This window comes from Vipera berus (genome assembly GCF_964194415.1).
Source record: "Vipera berus genome assembly, chromosome: 4".
NCBI lineage: Eukaryota > Metazoa > Chordata > Lepidosauria > Squamata > Viperidae > Vipera > Vipera berus.
Window position 1 is genome coordinate 60,777,302 of NC_138206.1, and position 22,624 is coordinate 60,799,925.

The 22,624-nt window shown below is 42.3% G+C and overlaps 1 protein-coding gene across 2 annotated transcripts in view; it reads right to left on the reverse strand.

Annotated features, from left to right (window-relative positions):
* USP9X (ubiquitin specific peptidase 9 X-linked) overlaps positions 1-22,624 on the reverse strand; it is a 127,642-nt gene that overhangs the window by 44,756 nt on the left and 60,262 nt on the right. For both annotated transcript variants that reach the window (XM_081327628.1, XM_081327627.1), the window contains 12 exons: positions 19,458-19,591; positions 18,929-19,016; positions 17,782-18,124; positions 15,831-15,926; positions 13,105-13,316; positions 12,127-12,367; positions 11,782-11,931; positions 11,577-11,697; positions 7,208-7,338; positions 5,882-6,160; positions 4,625-4,750; positions 460-585 (listed from right to left, as the gene is read on the reverse strand). In XM_081327628.1, coding sequence (XP_081183754.1) covers positions 460-585; positions 4,625-4,750; positions 5,882-6,160; positions 7,208-7,338; positions 11,577-11,697; positions 11,782-11,931; positions 12,127-12,367; positions 13,105-13,316; positions 15,831-15,926; positions 17,782-18,124; positions 18,929-19,016; positions 19,458-19,591 — 2,047 coding nt within the window. The remainder of the gene's footprint in view (positions 1-459; positions 586-4,624; positions 4,751-5,881; positions 6,161-7,207; positions 7,339-11,576; positions 11,698-11,781; positions 11,932-12,126; positions 12,368-13,104; positions 13,317-15,830; positions 15,927-17,781; positions 18,125-18,928; positions 19,017-19,457; positions 19,592-22,624) is intronic.

Consider the following 22,624-nt stretch of genomic DNA (forward strand, 5'->3'; position numbering starts at 1 on the left):
AACAGGTAAATATCTGTTTTAATTAAAATTATTCTACATATAATATTTTACAAAAGTATTTCTTGCAAATATTTTACAGCCCAAAAGAAATCCCACTGGAATACATGAATGTCATGTGAAATATGCATATAAATACAGATTTTATGTGCATCTACAGATTTAGTTAAGCACAAAGAAATAATGAATTAAGCAATTTTGTGGCAAAAGCAATAAGCCTTAATTTTATATACAGAGGTATCACATTGCAAAATTAAATATTTTCTGAATAATCTTAAATAAAACATTTTTTCTACTAAGACATTATAGTTCTAACAGTATGCCAATAAAATTAGAAGAGCTACAAAAAAATCTAAACAACCATAACAATGTCTATTATTTGTAAATAGACCACGTGAAGTTTCTTAGTTTAGTTCTCCCTATTAAAACCGTTAGAACTGAATGCTGATTCAGCTTTCTTACCTTTTCATAAATTTTACTAATATCTTCATTTGAGCTGAATACCAGTTGTACTGATCCACATCCCGAAGCCCATACTATTTTTTGCACTGCTCTAATAACACAAATATCAGGAATAAACTTTGAAGCCTAAAAACAGAAAAACAAATATAATAAGTAAACTACCATTTCACACATTATGTGTTTAAAAGTGAATCCATACCATAGTAATCCACAGTCTTGCATCAGACTCATAGAAACACAATTTAGTCACCTAGCTCAGTCATCTACTACAGCCACGTCCAGAGTCTTCAAAGAGAGCTTTCTCATCATTTGCATTTTCTTTACAATTACACAAGTTAGAAATGCAAATCCTATCTGCAGCTGTCTCTTCCCATAAGCACCCTCTGAGATTTACAAAATTCCTTAGGTACAATTCAAACTGAGGACGACAATAAATGTGCTTCTTGCAAACCACATTATATATTCATGATTTGCAACAAATTAATTCACAGTAAATATAACTGAAAGAATGTACAGCTTACATTTGTACCGCACAGTGCCCACTAGAAATGCCTTGAATCAGGTGACTGCAAATGGGATTCAAAGAGCCTCCATTTACTTATAGTCTGTCATGTATGTGCCCGATGTTTTTTTCCCCCCAAAAAATACAGTTGCAAGAAAAAGTATGTGAACCCTTTGGGATTACGTGGAGTTTTGCATGAATTGGCCATAAAATGCGCTCTAAACGTCATGTAAGTCACAACAATAGAAAAACACAGTCTGCTTAAAATAATACTACACAAACATTAGCTGTTGTCATGTTTTAATTGAACATAAGATGGAAACATTCACAGTGCAGGGTGGAAAAAGTATGTCAACCTTTGGACTTAATTAATTAATTGATTAATTAATTAAGTTTTATATACCGCCCTATTCCCGAAGGACTCAGGGCAGTTTACAGGGCAGTTTTTTTAAAAAACCCAATATAAAAGTTAAAATAGAAATAGAATTAAAATAAATTAAATTAAATTACTAGCCCAACAAATTAAAACAAAGTTTAAAACTTAAAACCCCTCAGTCCAGGCCAGACAGATCAAAGAGCCAGGTTTTCAGGTCCCGACGAAACGAACGAAGGTCGGGGGCAGTCCGGAGTTCCACAGGTAAGTCATTCCATAGGGCAGGTGCGCCCACAGAGAACGCCCTCCCTCTGGGGATCACCCGCCGGCACTCCCTGACCGGCGGCACCCTAAGGAGGCCCACCCTATGGGAGCGCACAGGACGATGGGAAGTTGATGCTGGCAGCAGGTGCTCCCTAAGATAATCCGGGCCCATGCCATTTAGGGCTTTATAGGTCATCACCAGCACCTTGAATCCAGCACCAGCACCTTGACCCTCCTTTGGCAGCAATAACCTCAACCAAACGTTTCCTGTAGTTGCAGATCAGACCTGCACAACGATCTGGAGTAATTTTGGACCACTCCTCTGCACAAATCTGTTTCAGTGCAGCAATATTCTTGGGATGTCTGGTGTCAATCGCTCTCTTAAGGTCATGCCACAGCATTTTAATCGGGTTGAGGTCAGGACTCTGACTGGGCCACTCCAGAAGGCGTATTCTGTTCTGTTGAAGCCACTGTTTTGTTGAATTACTTGTATGCTTTGGGCCATTGTCCTGTTGCATCACCCATCCTCTGCGGAGCTTCAGTTGGCGGACAGATGGTCGTACGTTTTCCTGCAAAATGTCCTGATAAACTCTGGAATTCATTTTCCCATCAATGACAACAATCCGTCCAGGCCCTGAGGCAGTAAAGCAGCCCCAAACCATGATGCTCCCTCCACCATGTTTTACAGTGGGGATGAGGTTTTGATGTTGGTGTGCTGTGCCTTTTTTTCTCTACACATAGTGTTGTGTGTTTTTCCCAAACAACTCAATTTTGGTTTCATCTGTCCACAGTATATTTTGCCAGTAGTGCTGTGGAACATCCAGGTGCTCTTTTACAAACTTCAAACGTGCTGCAATATTTTTTTTGGACAGCAATGGCTTCCTCCGTGGTGTCCTCCCATGTACTCCATTCTTGTTTAATGTTTTCCTTATTGTAGATGTGTCAACAAAAATGTTAGCATGTGACAGAGGTTTCTGTAGGTCTTTAGCTGACACTCTAGGATTCTTCTTTACCTCATTAAGCATTATGCGCTGTGCTCTTGCAGTCATTTTTACAGGACGACCATGCCTAGGGAGAGTAGCAACAGTGCTAAACTTTCTCCATTTGTAGACAGTCTGTCTTACCGTGGACACATGAACATCAAGGCTTTTGGAGATACTTTTGTAACCCTTTCCAGCTTCATGCAAGTCAACAATTCTTGATCGTAGGTCTTCTGACAGCTCTTTTCTGCGAGGCATGGTTCACATCAGACAGTGCTTCTTGAGACCAGTAAACCCAAAACAGGTGTGTGTTTTTAAAGGGCAGGACAGCTGTCAGCAACACATCCAATATCATCACACTGATTGGAGTCAAGGTTGGCTCACTCCTGGTTCCAATTAGCTCTTGGAGAAGTCATTAGGCTAGGGGTTCACATACTTTTTCCACCCTGCACTGTGAATGTTTACATGTTATGTTCAATTAAAACATGACAACAGCTAATGTTTGTGTAGTATTATTTTAAGCAGTGTTTTTCTATTGTTGTGACTTACATGATGTTTAGAGCGCATTTTATTTATTTGATTGATTGATTGATTGATTGAACTTATATACCGCCCTTCTCCCGTAGGACCCAGGGCGGTTCACAAGGCAATTAAAACATTACAATACAAAAAGTTAATAATTAAAATAGATTAAATTATCCTTGATTAAAATCTTAAAACCCCTATAACTATAATTAAAAAACCCAATTACAATGTTAAAAATTAAAAATTCTCAGTCCTGGCTGGAAAGCTCAAAGAGCCAGGTCTTCAGGTCCCGGCAAAACGAATGAAAATCAGGGGCAGTCCTGAGCTCTACGGGTAACTGGTTCCAAAGGGCAGGCGCGCCCACAGAGAAGGCCCTCCCCCTGGGTGTTGCCCACCGGCAATCCTTTGCCGGCGGCACCCTGAGAAGGCCCTCCCTGTGGGAGCGCACAGGATGAAGGGAACTTGATGCCGGCAGCAGGTGTTCCCTCAAATATCCTGGACCCAGGCCATTTAGGGCTTTATAGGTCATCACCAGCACCTTGAATCTCACCCGGAGGGCAACCGGAAGCCAATGCAGCTCGCGGAGCAGAAGTGTTACATGGGAGTATCGGAAAGCCCCCATCACATCTCGCGCGGCTGCATTCTGCACCAGCTGAAGCCTCCGAGTGGTCCTCAAGGGCAGCCCCATGTAGAGAGCGTTGCAGTAGTCTAATCGGGAGGTCACGAGTGCATGAGTGACTGTGCGCAAGGGCATCTCGGTCCAGATAGGGCCGCAACTGGTGCACCAGGCGGACCTGGGCAAAAGCCCCCCTGGTCACGGCTCCTATATGATCTTCAAAACTGAGCCGCGAGTCCAGGAGGACACCCAAGTTGCGAGCCCAATCAACGGGGGGTAACACCTCACCCCCCATCATTAAAGATGGAATAGAATGGTTCACTCGAGATGCCTGTACGCACAGCCACTCGGTCTTGGCAGGATTGAGTCGGATCCTGTTTCTCCCCATCCAAACCCGAACCGCCTCCAGGCAACGGGACATCACGTCGAGGGCATCACTGAGTTGGTTTGGGGTGGAAAGCAAAAGTTGGGTATCATCGGCATACTGATGATACCCCACCCCAAAACCACAAATGATCTCACCCAGCGGCTTCATATAGATATTGAACAGGAGGGGAGAGAGGACTGACCCGAGGAACTCCACAAACGAGAGACCTCGGGGCGGACCTCTGCCCTCCCGTCAACACCGACTGCGAACGGCCCAAGAGGTAGGAGGAGAACCACCGTAAAACGGTGCCCCCCACTCCCAACCCCCTGAGACATCGCAGCAGGATACCATGGTCGATGGTATCAAAAGCCGCTGAGAGATCTAATAGGACTAGGACAGAGGAACTATGGCCAATTCATGCAAAACTCCACGTAATCCCAAAGGGTTCACATACTTTTTCTTGCAACTGTAGTTCAGAAAGAAGGCTATAAATTTAAGCCAAAGAGTTTGGAAGTGCTCAATATTTAACCATACTAACCTCGTCGGATATTTGCTGTGCAAGGCGTATTGCTACATTTCTTAACATGCACTCTGAAGTTGGATTGGGAATGTTCTGCAGAGCAGTTTGCAATACCACTGCCTGGTCATGAGTCGCCTGGTTGATCTGCAATGATTTATTTTCAGTATTATTAAATGGAGAACATATTCTGTCCAACAGTAAGAGTATGTTGAGAACATTTTTCCCATTGCTTTTATGGAAACACAACCAAAAATATTAATATGAATGTTCCTTATGATATGAAGTTTATTAAAACAGAACTGTACTGGTAATTCCTACATCAGAGACTTCATCTCATACAAACTTTTAATACCATATTTTATTATAAATCTTAATACGTTTGAATAAGTCACTATTTTCAGTGCCGTTGTAACTTTGAACGGTCACTAAATGAACTGTTGTAAGACGAGGACTACCTGTACTTTCTTTTCCTCCATCAATCCTGAGTTGTCTGTCTGTCTATTTACAAGTCTATGATGCTCAATGCAAACAAGACATTAAGCAGCTTTCAAAATAGTGCAAACTGGAATAAAACAAATATAAAATTTGTAGCATAAACCAAACAGTATTAAGAAAACCTTTCGTATTCATCATCACAAGGAGAAATCACACTACTAGCAAATAGCCAATCACTGGATACAAGGGTAGGAATCTATCATTTCACCAGTCCCTAACAGCTTTTAAACAAACAGATCTTAATGATTTTCCTAAATGCCAGCATAGTTATTGATGATTTGAATGCAGGTCAGATTAAGCTATATAAATGTTCACTTCTAATTTATGCTATTCTCTATGTACTTATTTACTATCCTTCAACTGGCACCTTACCAATTGTGATCATTAAATGGCTCCTGATGGACAAATGGACTTTATGTGATGAAAACGTCCAAGCAATGACTTCAAACTTAAGATAACAGCAGGAAGTATTCATGCAGAAAATAACCAATGCTAACAAAATGACAAAGGAGAGAAAATGGAAGCCCACAGTTTCCAGAAGCCTTAGATAAATTTATTTGGCCAATGTGAGAAGGAAATAATAGGATTTATTTGGTTCAAATGCCAATGCGAGAAGTAAATAATAGATTTTGTTTTTAATGATTGGAAGCTGTGTCAACTTTTTTTTCTTTATTTGTATTGTTTCTAACACTTTTTATTTTTCTATTTTTTATATACCCTTTCTTGTTCGGCTCTGTAAAAACTTCCTAATAAAAATTATACCAAAATAATTATGGTTACCGGTGACATTGGGCTCGTTCCCTCTACAACTGGTTGACAAGCTTCTGCGACAGCTCTCACGTGGCCATAACCAATTGCAGTCAGCAGTAGTTTTGCTATTTTTAAAGCATTTAGGTAGGCCCCTCTTCTTGTTTCCATATCTGCATTTGGCAGGAAATTATTTCTAGTCAGCATACTCAACACCAAAGGTAAGCCACCACTTTTTAAGAAGTTGAACTGAAAGTCAGTAGCTTCTTCTCCCAGAGGCAAATTGGCAGGCATTAACAAGGCATAAACTACCTGGAAAATATAGAGAAAAGATACAAAAATGTCATTTTAGTAAAACTGCTTTCAAAAGTCAGTCATTGGACTGCAGGATCGGTACGATATATAGAATTATTAATATTTATCAGAATAATGTGATAATTCATTAATATGATGATGATGATGATGATATCAAGGTACAAAAAAATGAAGGTTGTGGCATAAACTGCTGGTGATGGTCCCAGTGGTTATCGACACATTGGGTACCATACCAAAAAAAATCTTGGACAGCACTTATTAAATACATAATTGACAAAATTTCCATCTGTCAATTGCAAAAGGCAACACTGCTTGATCTGCACATATACTGCACTGATACACTACAACATACTAGTTTATTGGAAAGAATTGCATGGTCAACATTAGCTAAAGAACTGCCAGTTGTGATTACACATTTTTTATACATAGCAATATAATAATAAATTTATCATATGCTTAGGCCACCCAACTCCCAGAAACCCCAGAAGGTTTTCCCTATGTTCCATGTCTAAAAATCTCAAAATTAATAATATAAGGAATACTATCTTCCCCCCTCTCAAATGGTATGTACAATTCTCCAAAACGAGAACCCAGTGACATTTCTTAGATTCAAGTAATTTAAGAAAAAAAACTTTTGGAAAGCTGTGGTATAAAAATAGTACATTTCTGGAAAATGTATCTCAAAATAACTACAAGCCTCTTTATTTCAGCCATTAAAAAAATGACTGACCACCACAAGCTTTTTTTTTTTTTTTAAATAAGACTGGATTGATACGTGACTTTTTTCTTCTTCTTTCAAATGTGTTCAATTCTCAGAAACTGCCTGGACAAGTCTGCAGTTTTCTTGGCAAGGTTTTTCAAGAAGTGGTTTCCCATTGCCTCCTTCCTAAGGTTGAGAGAAAGTGACTAGTTCAAGGTCACCCCAGCCAGTTTTATGTCCAAAGAGGGTCTAGGACTAATGGGTCTTCTGGTTTCTAGTTTGATGATTGAACTACTACGCCAAGCTGGCTCTACACTTAGCTAAAATATTAACTCTACACAAACCTCCGTAAGATATAGCACTTGTGAAGCAGAAGGTCCAAAGAACAGAGAATCAAGGGATGGACTAAGGCTGCTGTCACCAAGTTTTGCATGGTCTAAACAGATAGCTCTTAATTTCTCTATAGTAGTATTATCTGAAATACATAAAACAAAATTTAAAAGTATTTCTTCCCCCAAATATTATGAAAAACATTGATTTCTCAAAACATCTTTAAAACTGAAATACATTGAAGTTACATCAGAAATCAAACATCAAAACATTTCTGAAACATATTTGGACATTTTTCAGGACTACATGACTTCAGTGCTGGCCCAAGTAAACCAGCTTTTTAAAGGTGTTGCTGTCAGATATAACAACTATGCTCATTCAGAAGGTACTTTTCCCATTTTGAATCTAAGTGCAAACTTCTACTATGTACTGTGCTGATTTTGAATTTTAATGAGAATTAAGTAACATTATTGTGTAGTGGTAAATTTGGAAGTATACAGTGGATATAAAATGTCTGCACACTCCTGTTAAAATGTCAGGTTTGGGAGATATAAAAAGAAATCAGACAAGACAAATCACTTCAGAATTTTTACTACCTTTAATACAACATATAAGCTGCACAATTCAATGGAAAAATAAATCTTTCAGGGCAATAAAAATAAAAATCTTACAATATCATGGTTACAATAAATGTGCACGCCTTCTTATAAATTGGGATATAGGGTGTTCAGAATTAACCAATCGTATTCAAACATATTAAACAGTAGTTAATACACACACCTGCCATCAATTAAAGTGTCTATGATCAAGCCCATATCAAATCCAGCTGTTCTAGTAGGATTTTTCAGACATTTACTCAGTTGCCTCTTACAGAAAATCCATGGTTTGCAAAGAGCTTACAAAGCATCAAAGAGATCTCTCATAGTTGGAAGGTATCAGTCAGGAGACGAGGACAAAAAATTTCTAAAGTATTGGCTATACCATGGAACGCAATGAAGACAGTCATCAACAAGTGGAGAAAATATAGCACAACAGTGACATTACCAAGAACTGGATGTCCCTCAAAAATTCATGAAATGAACAAGAAGAGAACTGATCTGAGAGGCTACCAAGAAGCTTACAGCAACATTAAAGGAACTGCAGGAATTTCTGACAAGTACTGATTGTGTACTACATGTGACAACAATCTCCTATATTCTTTAAATGACTGGACTGTGGGATAGGTTGGCAAGACAGAAGCCTTTTCTTACAATAAAAAACATCCATGCCCAGCTACATTTTCCAAAACCTACATCAAATGTGTTATGGTCTGATGAGACCAAGGTTGAACTTTTTGTTCATAATTTCAAAAAGTATGTTTGGCGCAAAAACAACACTGCATACCGAAAGTACAACGTGCCCAGTAGAGCACGGTGATAGCAGCATTATGCTTTGGATTTGCTTTTCTTCAGCTGGAACTGGGGATTTAAAGTGGTGGGAATTATGAACAATTTCAAATATCAGTGAATTTTGGCACAGAACTTTCAGGCCTCTGCTAAAATGCTGAAGATGAATTTCACCTTTCAATATTACAGTAACCCAAAGCATACTTTCAAATCAGCAAAATAGTGGCTTCACCAGAAGATGATCAAAGTTTTGGAATGGACCAGCCAGAGCCCAAACCTGAATACAACTGAAAATCTGTGGGATTGTTAGGTATTGTTGTGCAGAGGTCTCCTTGTGCTACCAAAGAGTTGCACAGACAAGGAAGGGTACCGAGAGCAGTAAGAGTCACACAGTAACCACAAGAATACACTGAGTTGTAAAAGCAAAAATTATTATACTTTGAGGTAGTGTAAGAACAAAAATGCACGGTCAAAAATAAACAGTGCAGGTCATACACAATAGCAACAGTCCAAGGAGTAATCCAAAATACAAAGTCTTCTTACCGGTCCAGAGGTCAAAAACAGTTATGCAGATAGAGCGATCAGCAAATTCAGATATTCAGAGAGATCCAGTGAGAGAATCTACGTTTCTAGCTCCCTCTTATGGCCATGAGCAACCTCACACGCCCATGGATCAATTACCTTCTTAAAGTTACATCATCATTATGGCTTATATATTTCCAACCCAATATGTAGGCTATCATCATATGCCTAACAGGGATGATCTGATGAAGGCTGTGCACGGGAATGCCCTCAAGGAATTGAGAGGGATGAAACGGACCAAGAGACATCTAGAGCACCACTGATGGAAGACGAGGACGAACAATCGAACACAGGTAAGAGCTGCTATTAAGGCCTACCTCATGGCAATTCAGGTGGTGAAGCATTAAGTACTTCTCTGCACTAACTGTATGTGCATATATTGGCCAGCGACCCTCTTTAAGGTGAGCCATCTCCTCCTGGGAAAGGAGGATACCAAGGTCTACCTGAAGGGGTGCAGTGAGGAATCTGCTGATTTTCCGGAAGACAAAATTGCTTAGCTTTGTTCCCAGTTAGATGGCAACGTGGAGGCACCTGGTTTTTGCCCAGTTATCTGGGAATAGTTTCATCCCATTGCTCCTGAGGAAGTGGACAAAATCCTAGGCAGTATGAGTGCAAGCACCTGTATTTCAGATCCATGTCCCTTCTGGCTTGTGAAAGATTCCGAGGAAGGGACATGTGGGTGTATTCTGGTGGTGATTTAATGCTTCCCTATGAGAAGGGATGATGCCCCAGCATTTTAAGGAGCCCTTCGATACCATTAACCATGTTATCCTTTTGAAGCGGTTTCAGGGGCTGGGTGTGAGGGGGATCTGTGTTGTCTTGGTTCAATTCCTTCCTTTATGGTTCCTCTGAGTTGGTTTTCATGGGAAGCAAGAGGTCCAGCCTTTGTCCCTTGCTTTGTGGAATCCGGCAGGGCTCGGTACTCTCTTTGCTTCTGTCTAATTAACAGCTACATGAAGCCCCTAGGTGAGATCATCCACCACCATGGACCAAGATATCATCAATATGCTGAGGACAACCAGCTGTATGTCTCAGACCATGGCGAGTTAAGCAATGCTGTTACTCCATCTTGCAGTACTTGGAGGCTATTAAGGGCTGGATGGGGAGTAAAAGGCTGAAAGTGAACCTGATTAGGACTGAATGGCTGTGGGTTTGGGGTTCTTTGGTCCACAGAGATGCCATCACTGGTGGGGTGACACTGCCCCAGACAGACCCAGTGCGTAATCTGGGGGTTCTCAGGGACTCACGACTCCTGCTCAAGAAAGTGGCAGTTGTGGCCAAGCGGGCCTTTGTGCAAATGCGGGTTGTGCATCAGTTACACTCTTTCCTGGACCAACCTTTCACTGTCACTCACACCCTAGTCACCTCCCACCTTGACTATTGCAATGTGCTCTACAGTGGGATGCCCTTAAAAAGTATCCAGAAGCTCCAATTGGTTCAAAATGCAGCAGCCCACGTGGTTTGTGAATACCTAGATGTGCACAGGTGTTATCCCCTATGCAGGAGCTGCACTGGCTGCCGATTTGCTTCTGGGTACAATTCAAGTTGCTGGCTGTCACCTTTTTAAAGCCCTACGTGGCTTGGGACCAGGTTATTTAAAGGACTGTCTTTTCCCATCCCTTCATATCTATCCAACTCACTAGAGCAGGGAGGCAGGGAATGTTGCAGGTCCCTTCTCCTAAGAAGGTGCAACTGGCAGGACCCAGAAGAAGGACCTTTTCCGTTACTCACTCCCCTTTGGAGCATCATCCCTGCAGAGATTAGATTGCCCCCCCACACACACTTTGACAGCCTTTCATAAAGCCCTGAAGACCTTGTTTTACCAACAGGCCGGGGGATCCCAAAGTGGGATGGAGCCCATCAAGTGGCTTATCTGATTGATTGTTGTTGCCAGGGGAGTGGGTGATTATTTTTATTGTTTGTATATTGGGTTTCAATTTTCATAAGCTGTCCACAGCCACTGAGAGTGAGTGGGCAGCCATATAAATTTAAATAATAAATAAATACGTCAACAAATGCATGGAGTGCATCTATAAGGAAGAGTAGGTAAAGTTTCCCAAGACCAGATGTGCCATGCTGATAGGTTCCTACCGCAAGACTGAATGCTGTCACAAAATCAAAGTGTGCTTTAACAAAATATTAGTTTAAGGGTACGCACACTTATGCAACTACATTTTTGTACATATTTTTATTTTTTCCCTCCAAAAGATTTCAATTTTTTTCAACTGAATTGTAGAGTTTATATGTTGTGTTAAAGATGGAAAAAAAATTCTGAAGTGATTTATATTGATTTTTTTACATCTCAAAAACCTTGCATTTTAACAGGGGTGTGTAGACTTTATATATATACCCTTTATGGTCTTTGCATTAGCAAATATATATTTCAATTGAAAATTATAGAATAAAAAAAAATTACCTGGTGGCATTAATTTCATAAGGATACGTGCACCATCTCTAAGGGATGGCATATTTAGACTACTGCCTAGGTCTGCAACTTGCCAAAGAAATGAGATGTATCTAGGATGCAGTGACATAATCTACAATAAAAATAAAAACTTGTCACAAGACGCAAATTTTAAATGTTTGCCTAGCATTATAAATTTAGATGTTGTTTTACTTACAACTCCAGGCAAGCAACTTTCAACTTCTGGATTTGGACCATCACTATAATGATTGCCATGGTTACCAGGAGAACCCGTAGAAGAATCAGAAGAACTATCAGGGCTTGAAGGCATATTGGAACTTATCTGTGTAAGCTTTGCTGTAATTAACTGCAGACAGAGTAAAATGCAGATGTAAATTGATAAACTGCATGAAGTAGTGAAGCATAACTATTTTTAACAGCTTCTGCAGGTATTAAACTACAAGTGCGTAAGTTTACTAATGCATAATTCTATCATTACACATTATATTTATATTGTTATGGACATACATTTTATTGATATATAATTTTTCGTAGTACTTACTGTTTTATCTTTTAGATTTAATTGTCCAATTAATTTCCTATCATCTACAGGATCTACTAGTTCACCTCCAATAAATAATTCGACTTTGGTATGCGCACTGTTGGCTTTAATACGGTTGAGTATGTAACGTCTGACTGAACCAATGGTATCATTTGTATGAGACCAAACATCCAAATCTTCCACCTGACGACCTTGGTTTGGAAAACGAACTACCAGAGAGATGTGCTTACCACGAAAAGCTCTGAAAATACAGGGAAATGAAATTCTAGTTAAAGTTATTCTGGATATTTAAGAATGTTAATATGGTAAAACACAATTAATAAATATGTTTACTTATTTTTAAAACATTGACAATTTGCTAATAAGAAAATGTTTACTTCTAAATGCTTCCGACAGGGATGGCTATTTATTTTGTAAGTCAGATAAAAATAATAGCCTTGGTGGAGCAGTGGGCTAATGCCTCCTTAAGTAATACCAGCTGCCTGCAATTAGTGCAGGTTCGCATCCCACCAGGCTCAAGGTTGACTCAGCCTTCCATCCTTCCGAGGTAGGTAAAATGAGGACCCAGATTGTTGGGGGCAATAAGCTGACTTTGTAAAAATGCCGCTGGGGGGGGCAAAAGCCCTAATAAGCAGGTATATACATAGAATGAAGGCTATTGCTAAGCACATTGTGCTTTAGATTGTAAGCCGCCCTGAGTCTTCGGAGAAGGGCGGGATATAAATGGGATTTAAATATTTTCCTTGCACGTGTGAAGTATAATAAACATAACATTTATAATTCTGTTGAACTGCACATACAAACTATTATATTTAGATAAGACTTCAGACAATTGAGAAAATAAGTTGAGTAGCAAAATCCTAAGCATATGCACTCAGACGTATGTATCTTATTGTAATACCTATATAATAACTAGTAATTTGAACCATATCTAATTAATAATTCAATCATTGCACCCTAGGAAACTTTTCCACAAACCTTGACATTGGTAGAATTGTTCGTTCTTCATGGTAATCACTATCACATTCATTTATATACTCTCTTAAAACAGTCAACACTCGCACCATTCTTATTGCTTCTTGTCTTGCACAATTAATACTGTCTTTATCTCCATCCAAAACGCATAAAGTATCATAGGATGCCTTCAAACGATCAAAACAGGACTGAATAAAGTCCTCATGGATAACTACCTGTACAAATATCAAAAGAGCCAAAATTTATCAATTTTATGTGTGTGTGTGTGTGTGTGTGTGTGTGTGTGTGTGTGTGTGTGTGTTAAATGCTTAACTATTTAGATTACCTTGCTAGGCCCCAAACATGGGACAAATCTTTATTTCCTGTTTCAGCCTAACCGAAGGCCATCGACAGGCAGTAGTCACAACAGTGACAGCTCATATTTGTGTAAATTTTAGATTGCTAACAAAGAATTAAAGGGTTGTAATTAAATTAAAGGGTATGGCTGACTGATGAAAACAAATAAGTTTGAAATGCATATAAGTCTCCCTTTAAAATTTACACACACATATATATATGTGTGTGTGTGTGTGTGTGTGTGTGTGTGTATGTATGTGTATGTGTACACACACACACACACACACACACACAGAATGGGACAAACAAGTATTTAGTCAGCCACCAATTGTGCAAGTTCTCCCACTTAAAAAGATGAGAGAGGCCTATAATTTTCATCATAGGTATACCTCAACTATGAGAGACAAAATGGGGGGGGATAGAATCTAGGAAATCACATTGTAGGATTTCTAATGAATTTATTTGCAAATTATGGTGGAAAATAAATATTTGGTCAATAACAAAAGTTCATCTCAATACTTTGTTATATACTCTTTGTTGGCAATGACAGAGGTCAAACGTTTTCTGTAAGTCTTCACAAGGTTTGCACACACTGTTGCTGGTATTTTGGCCCATTCCTCCATGCAGATCTCCTCTAGAGCAGTGATGTTTTGAGGCTGTCGCTGGGCAACACGGACTTTCAACTCCCTCCAAAGGTTTTCTATGGGGTTGAAATCTGGAGACTGGCTAGGCCACTCCAGGACCTTGAAATGCTTCTTACGAAGCCACTCCTTCGTTGCCCGGGCGGTGTGTTTGGGATCATTGTCATGCTGAAAGACCCAGCCACGTTTCATCTTCAATGCCCTTGCTGATGGAAGGAGGTTTTCACTCAAAATCTCATGATACATGGCCCCATTCATTCTTTCCTCTACACGGATCAGTCGTCCTGGTCCCTTTGCAGAAAAACAGCTCCAAAGCATGGTGTTTCCACCCCCATGCTTCACAGTAGGTATGGTGTCTTTTGGATGAAACTCAGCATTCTTTCTCTTCCAAACACAACGAGTTGGGTTTTTACCAAAAAGTTCTACTTTGGTTTCATCTGACCACATGACATTCTCCCAATCCTGTTCTGGATCATCCAGATGCTCTCTAGCAAACTTCAGACGGGCCCAGACATGTACTGGCTTAAGCAGGGGGACACATCTGGCACTGCAGGATTTGAGTCCCTGGCGGTGTAGTGTGTTACTGATGGTAGCCTTTGTTACTTTGGTCCCAGCTCTCTGCAGGTCATTCTCTAGGCCCCCCTGTGTGGTTCTGGGATTTTTGCTCACCGTTCTTGTGATCATTTTGACCCCACGGGGTGAGATCTTGCGTGGAGCCCCAGAATGAGGGAGATTATCAGTGGTCTTGTATGTCTTCCATTTTCTAATAATTGCTCCCACAGTTGATTTCTTCACATCAAGCTGCTTGCCTATTGCAAATTCAGTCTTCCCAGCATGGTGCAGGTCTACAATTTTGTTTCTGGTGTCCTTCGACAGCTCTTTGGTCTTGGTCATAGTGGAGTTTGGAGTGTGACTGTTTGAGGTTGTGGACTGGTGTCTTTTATACTGATAAAAAGTTCAACCAGGTGCCATTCATACAGGTAACAAGTGGAGGACAGAGGAGCCTCTTAAAGAAGAAGTTACAGGTCTGTGAGAGCCAGAAATCTTGCTTGTTTGTAGGTGACGAAATACTTATTTTACTGAGGAATGTACAAATTAATTCATTAGAAATCCTACAATGTGATTTCCTGGATTCTTTCCCCCCATTTTGTCTCTCATAGTTGAGGTATACCTATGATGAAAATTACAGGCCTCTCTCATCTTTTTAAGTGGGAGAACTTGCACAATTGGTGGCTGACTAAATACTTTTTTGTCCCACTGTATAAATATATTACATGAAGAAGTACAGGTTTCCCAGTTTTATAATTCCAAAAACTGTTTTAAAAGTTCATTAACAAGCCAAACATATTTACTGTAGCAGTATAAGCACTGTCCCAAATACAAAGAATATTAATCATAACTGTCATGTAGTCTGACAGAACATCAATACTTTAGCCCAGTTAACAAAGATTAATGTCAAAATAGCAGCCTTCACTAGTCCAACCCTTCCTGCCACAGAACATTACATTATTATAAAATAATTAAAATTATGAACCACCCAAATTAGGTAAATATATCTGCTTATGTCAGAGCACATTTGGGGAGGTTGATAACATATTATTAAACAGGTCTATATTAAGCAATATTCCATGTGAAATTTGAAATGACTATTTCTGAGCTAGGCTCTTTGGATGACTATTTACAAAAAATGGTTTTATTCTTCTGAAATTGCAACAAAACTTTCTATAGAAAGAAATTACTGTAATATTTTACCTGATTAACCTGTAATCTTGGACCAAGGTTGGTATAAATCTCCTTCAACAGATCTATCGCTCGACTGCCAATATCATCATTCCCTTGAATCACAACCTAAACAGCAGCATAAAGCATAAGCTAAAATTGTACAACAAAACTTTGTATACTAATTCTATTTAAAATGATCTAAAATAGCATAAGCCCAACCTATTGTTTTGGAAATGGAATGTTCTTAAAAACTTTGGAATATCCATACTACTCTGCTCATTCTTGAAGTTTTATGCCATTTTTCTAAATACTCCAAACAATAGCAGTTTCTGTTATTCTAGGAGTATTCTGGTTCTATTACAGGCTACATCATCCAAAATATGACAAATATGACAAAGCACTTCTGGTTTTTAACTTCTAGAAATTGGCAGACCATATACCAAGTGGCTAGAATAGCATGATACAGAAAGTACTGTGGTTTTTCCCCCAGAATATGCTATTGTATGGCAATCTACCGTATTTTCCGGCGTATAAGACGACTGGGCGTATAAGACGACCCCCCAACTTTTGAGATGATTTTCAAGATTTTTCGTCTTATACGCCGGAAAATCAGCGAGCCCGGGAAGGCATGCCCTCCCCTCTCACTGTGGAGGAAGCAGGGCAGGCTGATGTCTGGCGGGAGCCCGCAGGGCAGTCCTGCGCACGCCCGCACTCCCCGGCTGCTCCTTAGCAGCCGGGGAGTGCGCGCGTGTGCAGGACTGCCCTGCCGGCTCCCGCCCGACGCTCTTCCCTCTTGAGGCAGCATCGCTCCCCAGCTCCTAAGGAGTTCTCGGGGATGCTGCCTCAAGAGGGAAGAGCGTCGGATGGGAGCCGGCAGGGAAGTCCTGCACACACACGCGCGCGCAGGACTTCCCTGCTGGCTCCCGTCCGACGCTCTTCCCTCAAGAGGGAAGAGCCGGCTCCCGTCCGACGCTCTTCCCTCTTGAGGCAGCATCCCCGAGGACTCCTTAGGAGCCGGGGAGCGATGCTGCCTCAAGAGGGAAGAGCGTTGGGCGGGAGCCGGCAGGGCAGTCCTGCACACATGCGCACTCCCCAGCTGCTAAGGAGCAGCCGGGGAGTGCGCGCGTGCGCAGGACTGCCCTGCCGGCTCCCGCCAGACGCTGATTTTCCGGCGTATAAGACGACTGGGCGTATAAGACGACCCCCCAACTTTTGAGGTGATTTTCATGGGTTAAAAAGTCGTCTTATACGCCGGAAAATACGGTAGATTACATCCAGTGTTCTCATAAGAAGCTACACAAAAACTTCCTAGAAAGCCAACTCACTACTTAAAAAGCGAATACCAAGTAAATACTGTAAACATGGTTAAATCTCCTAGATTTGTTAATGGAATACTATTTTTGTTTACATTTTGGTTATGTTGCCATTTCCCAGGCAGTACTGGTATGAATTTACTATTACCTTAAATAACAGTGGGAGAATAGTTAAGAACAATGGGCACACTTCACTTTTCCTATTAAAAAAGATGTAGTCATTGCATCTTTTCCCTATAATTTGGAAATAATAAAATCTTTCTGTGGGCTGTAATGGAGTACTCTGAAGAAGGGGTTGACCATTATTCTCAAATGTTTTTAAAGAATTTGTATCATTCTGACAAATTATTTCACCTGTGTGATGACATCATATATGAAATAATTTGTCGCAATCGGTTAATGATATTTACATCAACTCCTCAATTATATGACATAAATTAAGTAAATTACTTAAGAAAATTGCCTACAAAGTCCATTATGTCAGACAAGGTTCTGCTATATAGTTGATAAATTTGTTGAGAATAGAATAACAGAGTTGATTCTTTATTCCACTTATATGTAATTATTGATTTACCTACTTTGAAAAAATAGTGTTTTTCAGTACCATTAATATTAACAAAAAGTAAATGACTGTCTCAATTTGAATAGATGCATATTTTTACACTTACTCTCCAAAGATAATCTAGTCCTATTAATTCCAAGTCATCCATCATGTAGGCCCGTCTCTTTGCTACTAGCTTTCCTTCCCGACAGTTCACAGCTTTGAAGAAACGTTCAAAACATTTCATGCCATTTTCTGTTAAGAGTGAAGGGTCCAATTGAAGAACATTGTTTTCAAAAAAGTCTTTATTAATGTCAGGGTCTAAGTCCGGTTCATCTCCCATTAGTTTAGAATACCATTTAAAACAGGCTTCACGATCACACAGATAGACTGCATTTTCTGCTAAACATTTCCATATTTGTTTTGCCTGAGGAGCACAGAGCCACAATTGACCATCCTTCAGTAAAAATCTTGCAGAAAACAAAGAAACAAATCATTAGAAATATGTATTAATCCCATGAATACTTTAAAAATAAAGTTTACCATGTACCTAAATTCCAAAATTTTGAAATTTCCAAGAGAAAAAAAAGATAATTTTGCAGTATTACATAATGTAGACCATTACATACTTTTACATTACTATTCTTAATGTTCATAAAAGGAAGTTACTGTATTTACTATTCTTTGACTACTGTAAAATATTAAGGGGATAAATACAAGAAAATCTGGACAGGCACATAAACTGTATCTCTGTGAGTTTCATTCAAGATATTTCCTTCCAAATCCTGACAGGCCAAGTTTCTCTTTAATTACTAATTGCTGGATTCAACTAGCTATTCAAATTTGCTTTGATGAATCAAGAAATATACAGATCCATTTATTCAAAAAGGAACTACTTCCTTTTCCATCCTTCTGGAGCAGCTTGGCTATGAATTGTTCTGACTGCAGGAATTCTAGGGAAAACAATATACCTGAAATGGGTCCATCTGAAAGAGGTTAAAGGTAGGTGTATCAATATTTAATGTAAATGAATGGAATCAGGCTGACAGGATCAAAATTAAGATGTAAGAAATGTAATCTCTTGCTAAGGATATTTCTGTAATAATCTTTAAAAATTGGAATCAGCTTATGCTACAAATATTGCAATAGGAATATACAGTTCTTCACCTAAGTAAACAAATATATTTTCTCTGCTTAAAAAACATTTATTTTTACTCTGCCTCCCCCCCCTAAAAAAAACAAAAAACAAAAACACAAGCTGTGCTTAAACCAACCGTAAAAAGTTCAACCGCTCTTGGACTTCTTGAACATGACTGTATCTACTTCCTGGCCTTACAGTTTGTGGATCATATTCTCCATGCTCTGCAATTTTTAAAGAAACAGATGTTATATAAGTTTAATTATTAGTAAGTCCCAATGTACCCAAGGAAATCCATTTAGAATTGCCAACATTTTAATATTGCTGAACCATTTATCTTTCAGATATGCAACAACTGAGATAGCCATACCAATGTCCTTTATGATTCTTTTACACTTTAGTCAAAAATTCTTAGCCAAAATTTATTTACAATTTAAAAATGTTTCATAAACTGCATAGAAATAGACTGTGAAAAATATTTTACTTTTGCAAAACAAATCCATGTCCTGAACACTTTTTGTTTATGAATGGATTTTACAGGTTCCTCAATAAGTTGCTGATCTCACATTTCTCAGATTAAAATACTAGCTTTCAGTAGCTAACAACGCTTAGGAGAGAAAACGCTTACATTTTAATAAGCTAAACAACTTTAAAATTTTACTCACCTTTAGCATACTGTCGCATGCTTTCCATATATGCTGAAAGATTTTCTGCAACTAAAGTTACTAGAGCATGATTGTGCTGAAGCTGATTGATTAAGTCATGACGATAAAATACATGGGGGGCTCGCTGAGTTTGACTGCAATTAAAAACATAAAACTTATAGGTGAATATTTAATATATTTCCATTGAATACTATTAATAGAAAGTAAATGACAGTCCAAAGGTTGACTCAGCCTTCCATCCTTCCGAGGTAGGTAAAATGAGGACCCAGATTGTTGGGGGCAATTAAGCTGACTTTGTAATAATGCCGCTTGGGGGGTGTATGAAAGCCCTAATAAGCAGGCATATACATAGAATGAAGGCTACTGCTAAGCTTGTAAGCCGCCCTGAGTCTTCGGAGAAGGGCGGGATATAAATGGAATTAAAATAAATAAATAAATAAAATAATGCCGCTTGGGGTGTGTGTGAAAGCCCTAATAAGCAGGCATATACATAGAATGAAGGCTACTGCTAGGTTTGTAAGCCGCCCTGAGTCTTCAGAGAAGGGCGGGATATAAATGGAATTAAAATAATAATAAAAAAAATTGTATTACATTTTTAAACTAAAATCCCATTCAAAATGGAATACCGTATATACTTGAGTATAAGCCGACTCGAGTATAAGCCGAGACCCCCAATTTCACCCCCAAAAACTGGGAAAAGTTGTTGACTCGAGTATAAGCCGATCCGCCGTTCTGCAAGCCTCTGCCGCCAGCAGAGGCTCGATCCGCCATTTTGCAAGCCTGAATACACAGGAATACCCTGTGTGGCCGTGGCTCTCGGGGAAGCCCTGGCTGTCCGCTTCCTCGCTCCACGCTGCCATTCGGGGCCCGCGCGTTCCCCGGGCAAATCGCGGCGCCCAGCAGGCGAGGAAACACGCCCGCTCCAGTCGCCCCCCCTTCCCTCAGGAGACGCGAAGCAAGTGACCGCCCGGAGCTTACCGAGGACTTGCGCGCGGCCGAGGCTTCGGTGCTTCCAGGATCGCGCGCACCTCTCCCAAGCCGCCGCCGTCCGGAGACCTGCCGACGTTTGGGGAGGTGCGCGCGCACCTCCCCAAACCTCCCCAAACGTCGGCAGGTCTCCGTTCCTCCGCGCAGACCTGCCGACGTTTGGGGAGGTTTGGGCGCCTCCCCAAACCTCCCCAAACGTCGGCAGGTCTCCGTTCCTCCTGCCGACGTTTGGGGAGGTTTGGGCACCTCCCCAAACCTCCCTAGGTCTCCGTTCCTCCGCGCAGACCTGCCGACGTTTGGGGAGGTTTGGGCGCCTCCCCAAACCTCCCCAAACGTCGGCAGGTCTCCGTTCCTCCTGCCGACGTTTGGGGAGGTTTGGGCACCTCCCCAAACCTCCCTAGGTCTCCGTTCCTCCGCGCAGACCTGCCGACGTTTGGGGAGGTTTGGGCGCCTCCCCAAACCTCTGCAAACGTCGGCAGGTCTCCGTTCCTCCTGCCGACATTTGGGGAGGTTTGGGCGCCTCCCCAAACCTCTCCAGGTCTCCGTTCCTCTGCGCAGACCTGCCGACGTTTGGGGAGGTTTGGGCGCCTCCCCAAACCTCCCCAGGTCTCCGTTCCTCCTGCCGACGTTTGGGGAGGTTTGGGCACCTCCCCAAACCTCCCCAGGTCTCCGTTCCTCCGCGCAGACCTGCCGACGTTTGGGGAGGTTTCGGCGCCTCCCCAAACCTCCCCAAACGTCGGCAGGTCTCCGTTCCTCCTGCCGACGTTTGGGGAGGTTTGGGCGCCTCCCCAAACCTCCCCAGGTCTCCGCTCCTCCGCGCAGACCTGCCGACGTTTGGGGAGGTTTGGGCGCCTCCCCAAACGTCGGCAGGTCTCCGTTCCTCCTGCCGACGTTTGGGGAGGTTTGGGCGCCTCCCCAAACCTCCCCAGGTCTCCGTTCCTCCGCGCAGACCTGCCGACGTTTGGGGAGGTTTGGGCGCCTCCCCAAACCTCCCCAGGTCTCCGTTCCTCCGCGCAGACCTGCCGACGTTTGGGGAGGTTTGGGCGCCTCCCCAAACCTCCCCAGGTCTCCGTTCCTCCTACCGACGTTTGGGGAGGTTTGGGCACCTCCCCAAACCTCCCCAGGTCTCCGTTCCTCCGCGCAGACCTGCCGACGTTTGGGGAGGTTTGGGCGCCTCCCCAAACCTCCCCAAACGTCGGCAGGTCTCCGTTCCTCCTGCCGACGTTTGGGGAGGTTTGGGCGCCTCCAGTCGCCCCCCCTTCCCTCAGGAGACGCGAAGCAAGTGACCGCCCGGAGCTTACCGAGGACTTGCGCGCGGCCGAGGCTTCGGTGCTTCCAGGATCGCGCGCACCTCTCCCAAGCCGCCGCCGTCCGGAGACCTGCCGACGTTTGGGGAGGTGCGCGCGCACCTCCCCAAACCTCCCCAAACGTCGGCAGGTCTCCGTTCCTCCGCGCAGACCTGCCGACGTTTGGGGAGGTTTGGGCGCCTCCCCAAACCTCCCCAAACGTCGGCAGGTCTCCGTTCCTCCTGCCGACGTTTGGGGAGGTTTGGGCACCTCCCCAAACCTCCCTAGGTCTCCGTTCCTCCGCGCAGACCTGCCGACGTTTGGGGAGGTTTGGGCGCCTCCCCAAACCTCCCCAAACGTCGGCAGGTCTCCGTTCCTCCTGCCGACGTTTGGGGAGGTTTGGGCACCTCCCCAAACCTCCCTAGGTCTCCGTTCCTCCGCGCAGACCTGCCGACGTTTGGGGAGGTTTGGGCGCCTCCCCAAACCTCCGCAAACGTCGGCAGGTCTCCGTTCCTCCTGCCGACATTTGGGGAGGTTTGGGCGCCTCCCCAAACCTCCCCAGGTCTCCGTTCCTCTGCGCAGACCTGCCGACGTTTGGGGAGGTTTGGGCGCCTCCCCAAACCTCCCCAGGTCTCCGTTCCTCCTGCCGACGTTTGGGGAGGTTTGGGCACCTCCCCAAACCTCCCCAGGTCTCCGTTCCTCCGCGCAGACCTGCCGACGTTTGGGGAGGTTTCGGCGCCTCCCCAAACCTCCCCAAACGTCGGCAGGTCTCCGTTCCTCCTGCCGACGTTTGGGGAGGTTTGGGCGCCTCCCCAAACCTCCCCAGGTCTCCGCTCCTCCGCGCAGACCTGCCGACGTTTGGGGAGGTTTGGGCGCCTCCCCAAACGTCGGCAG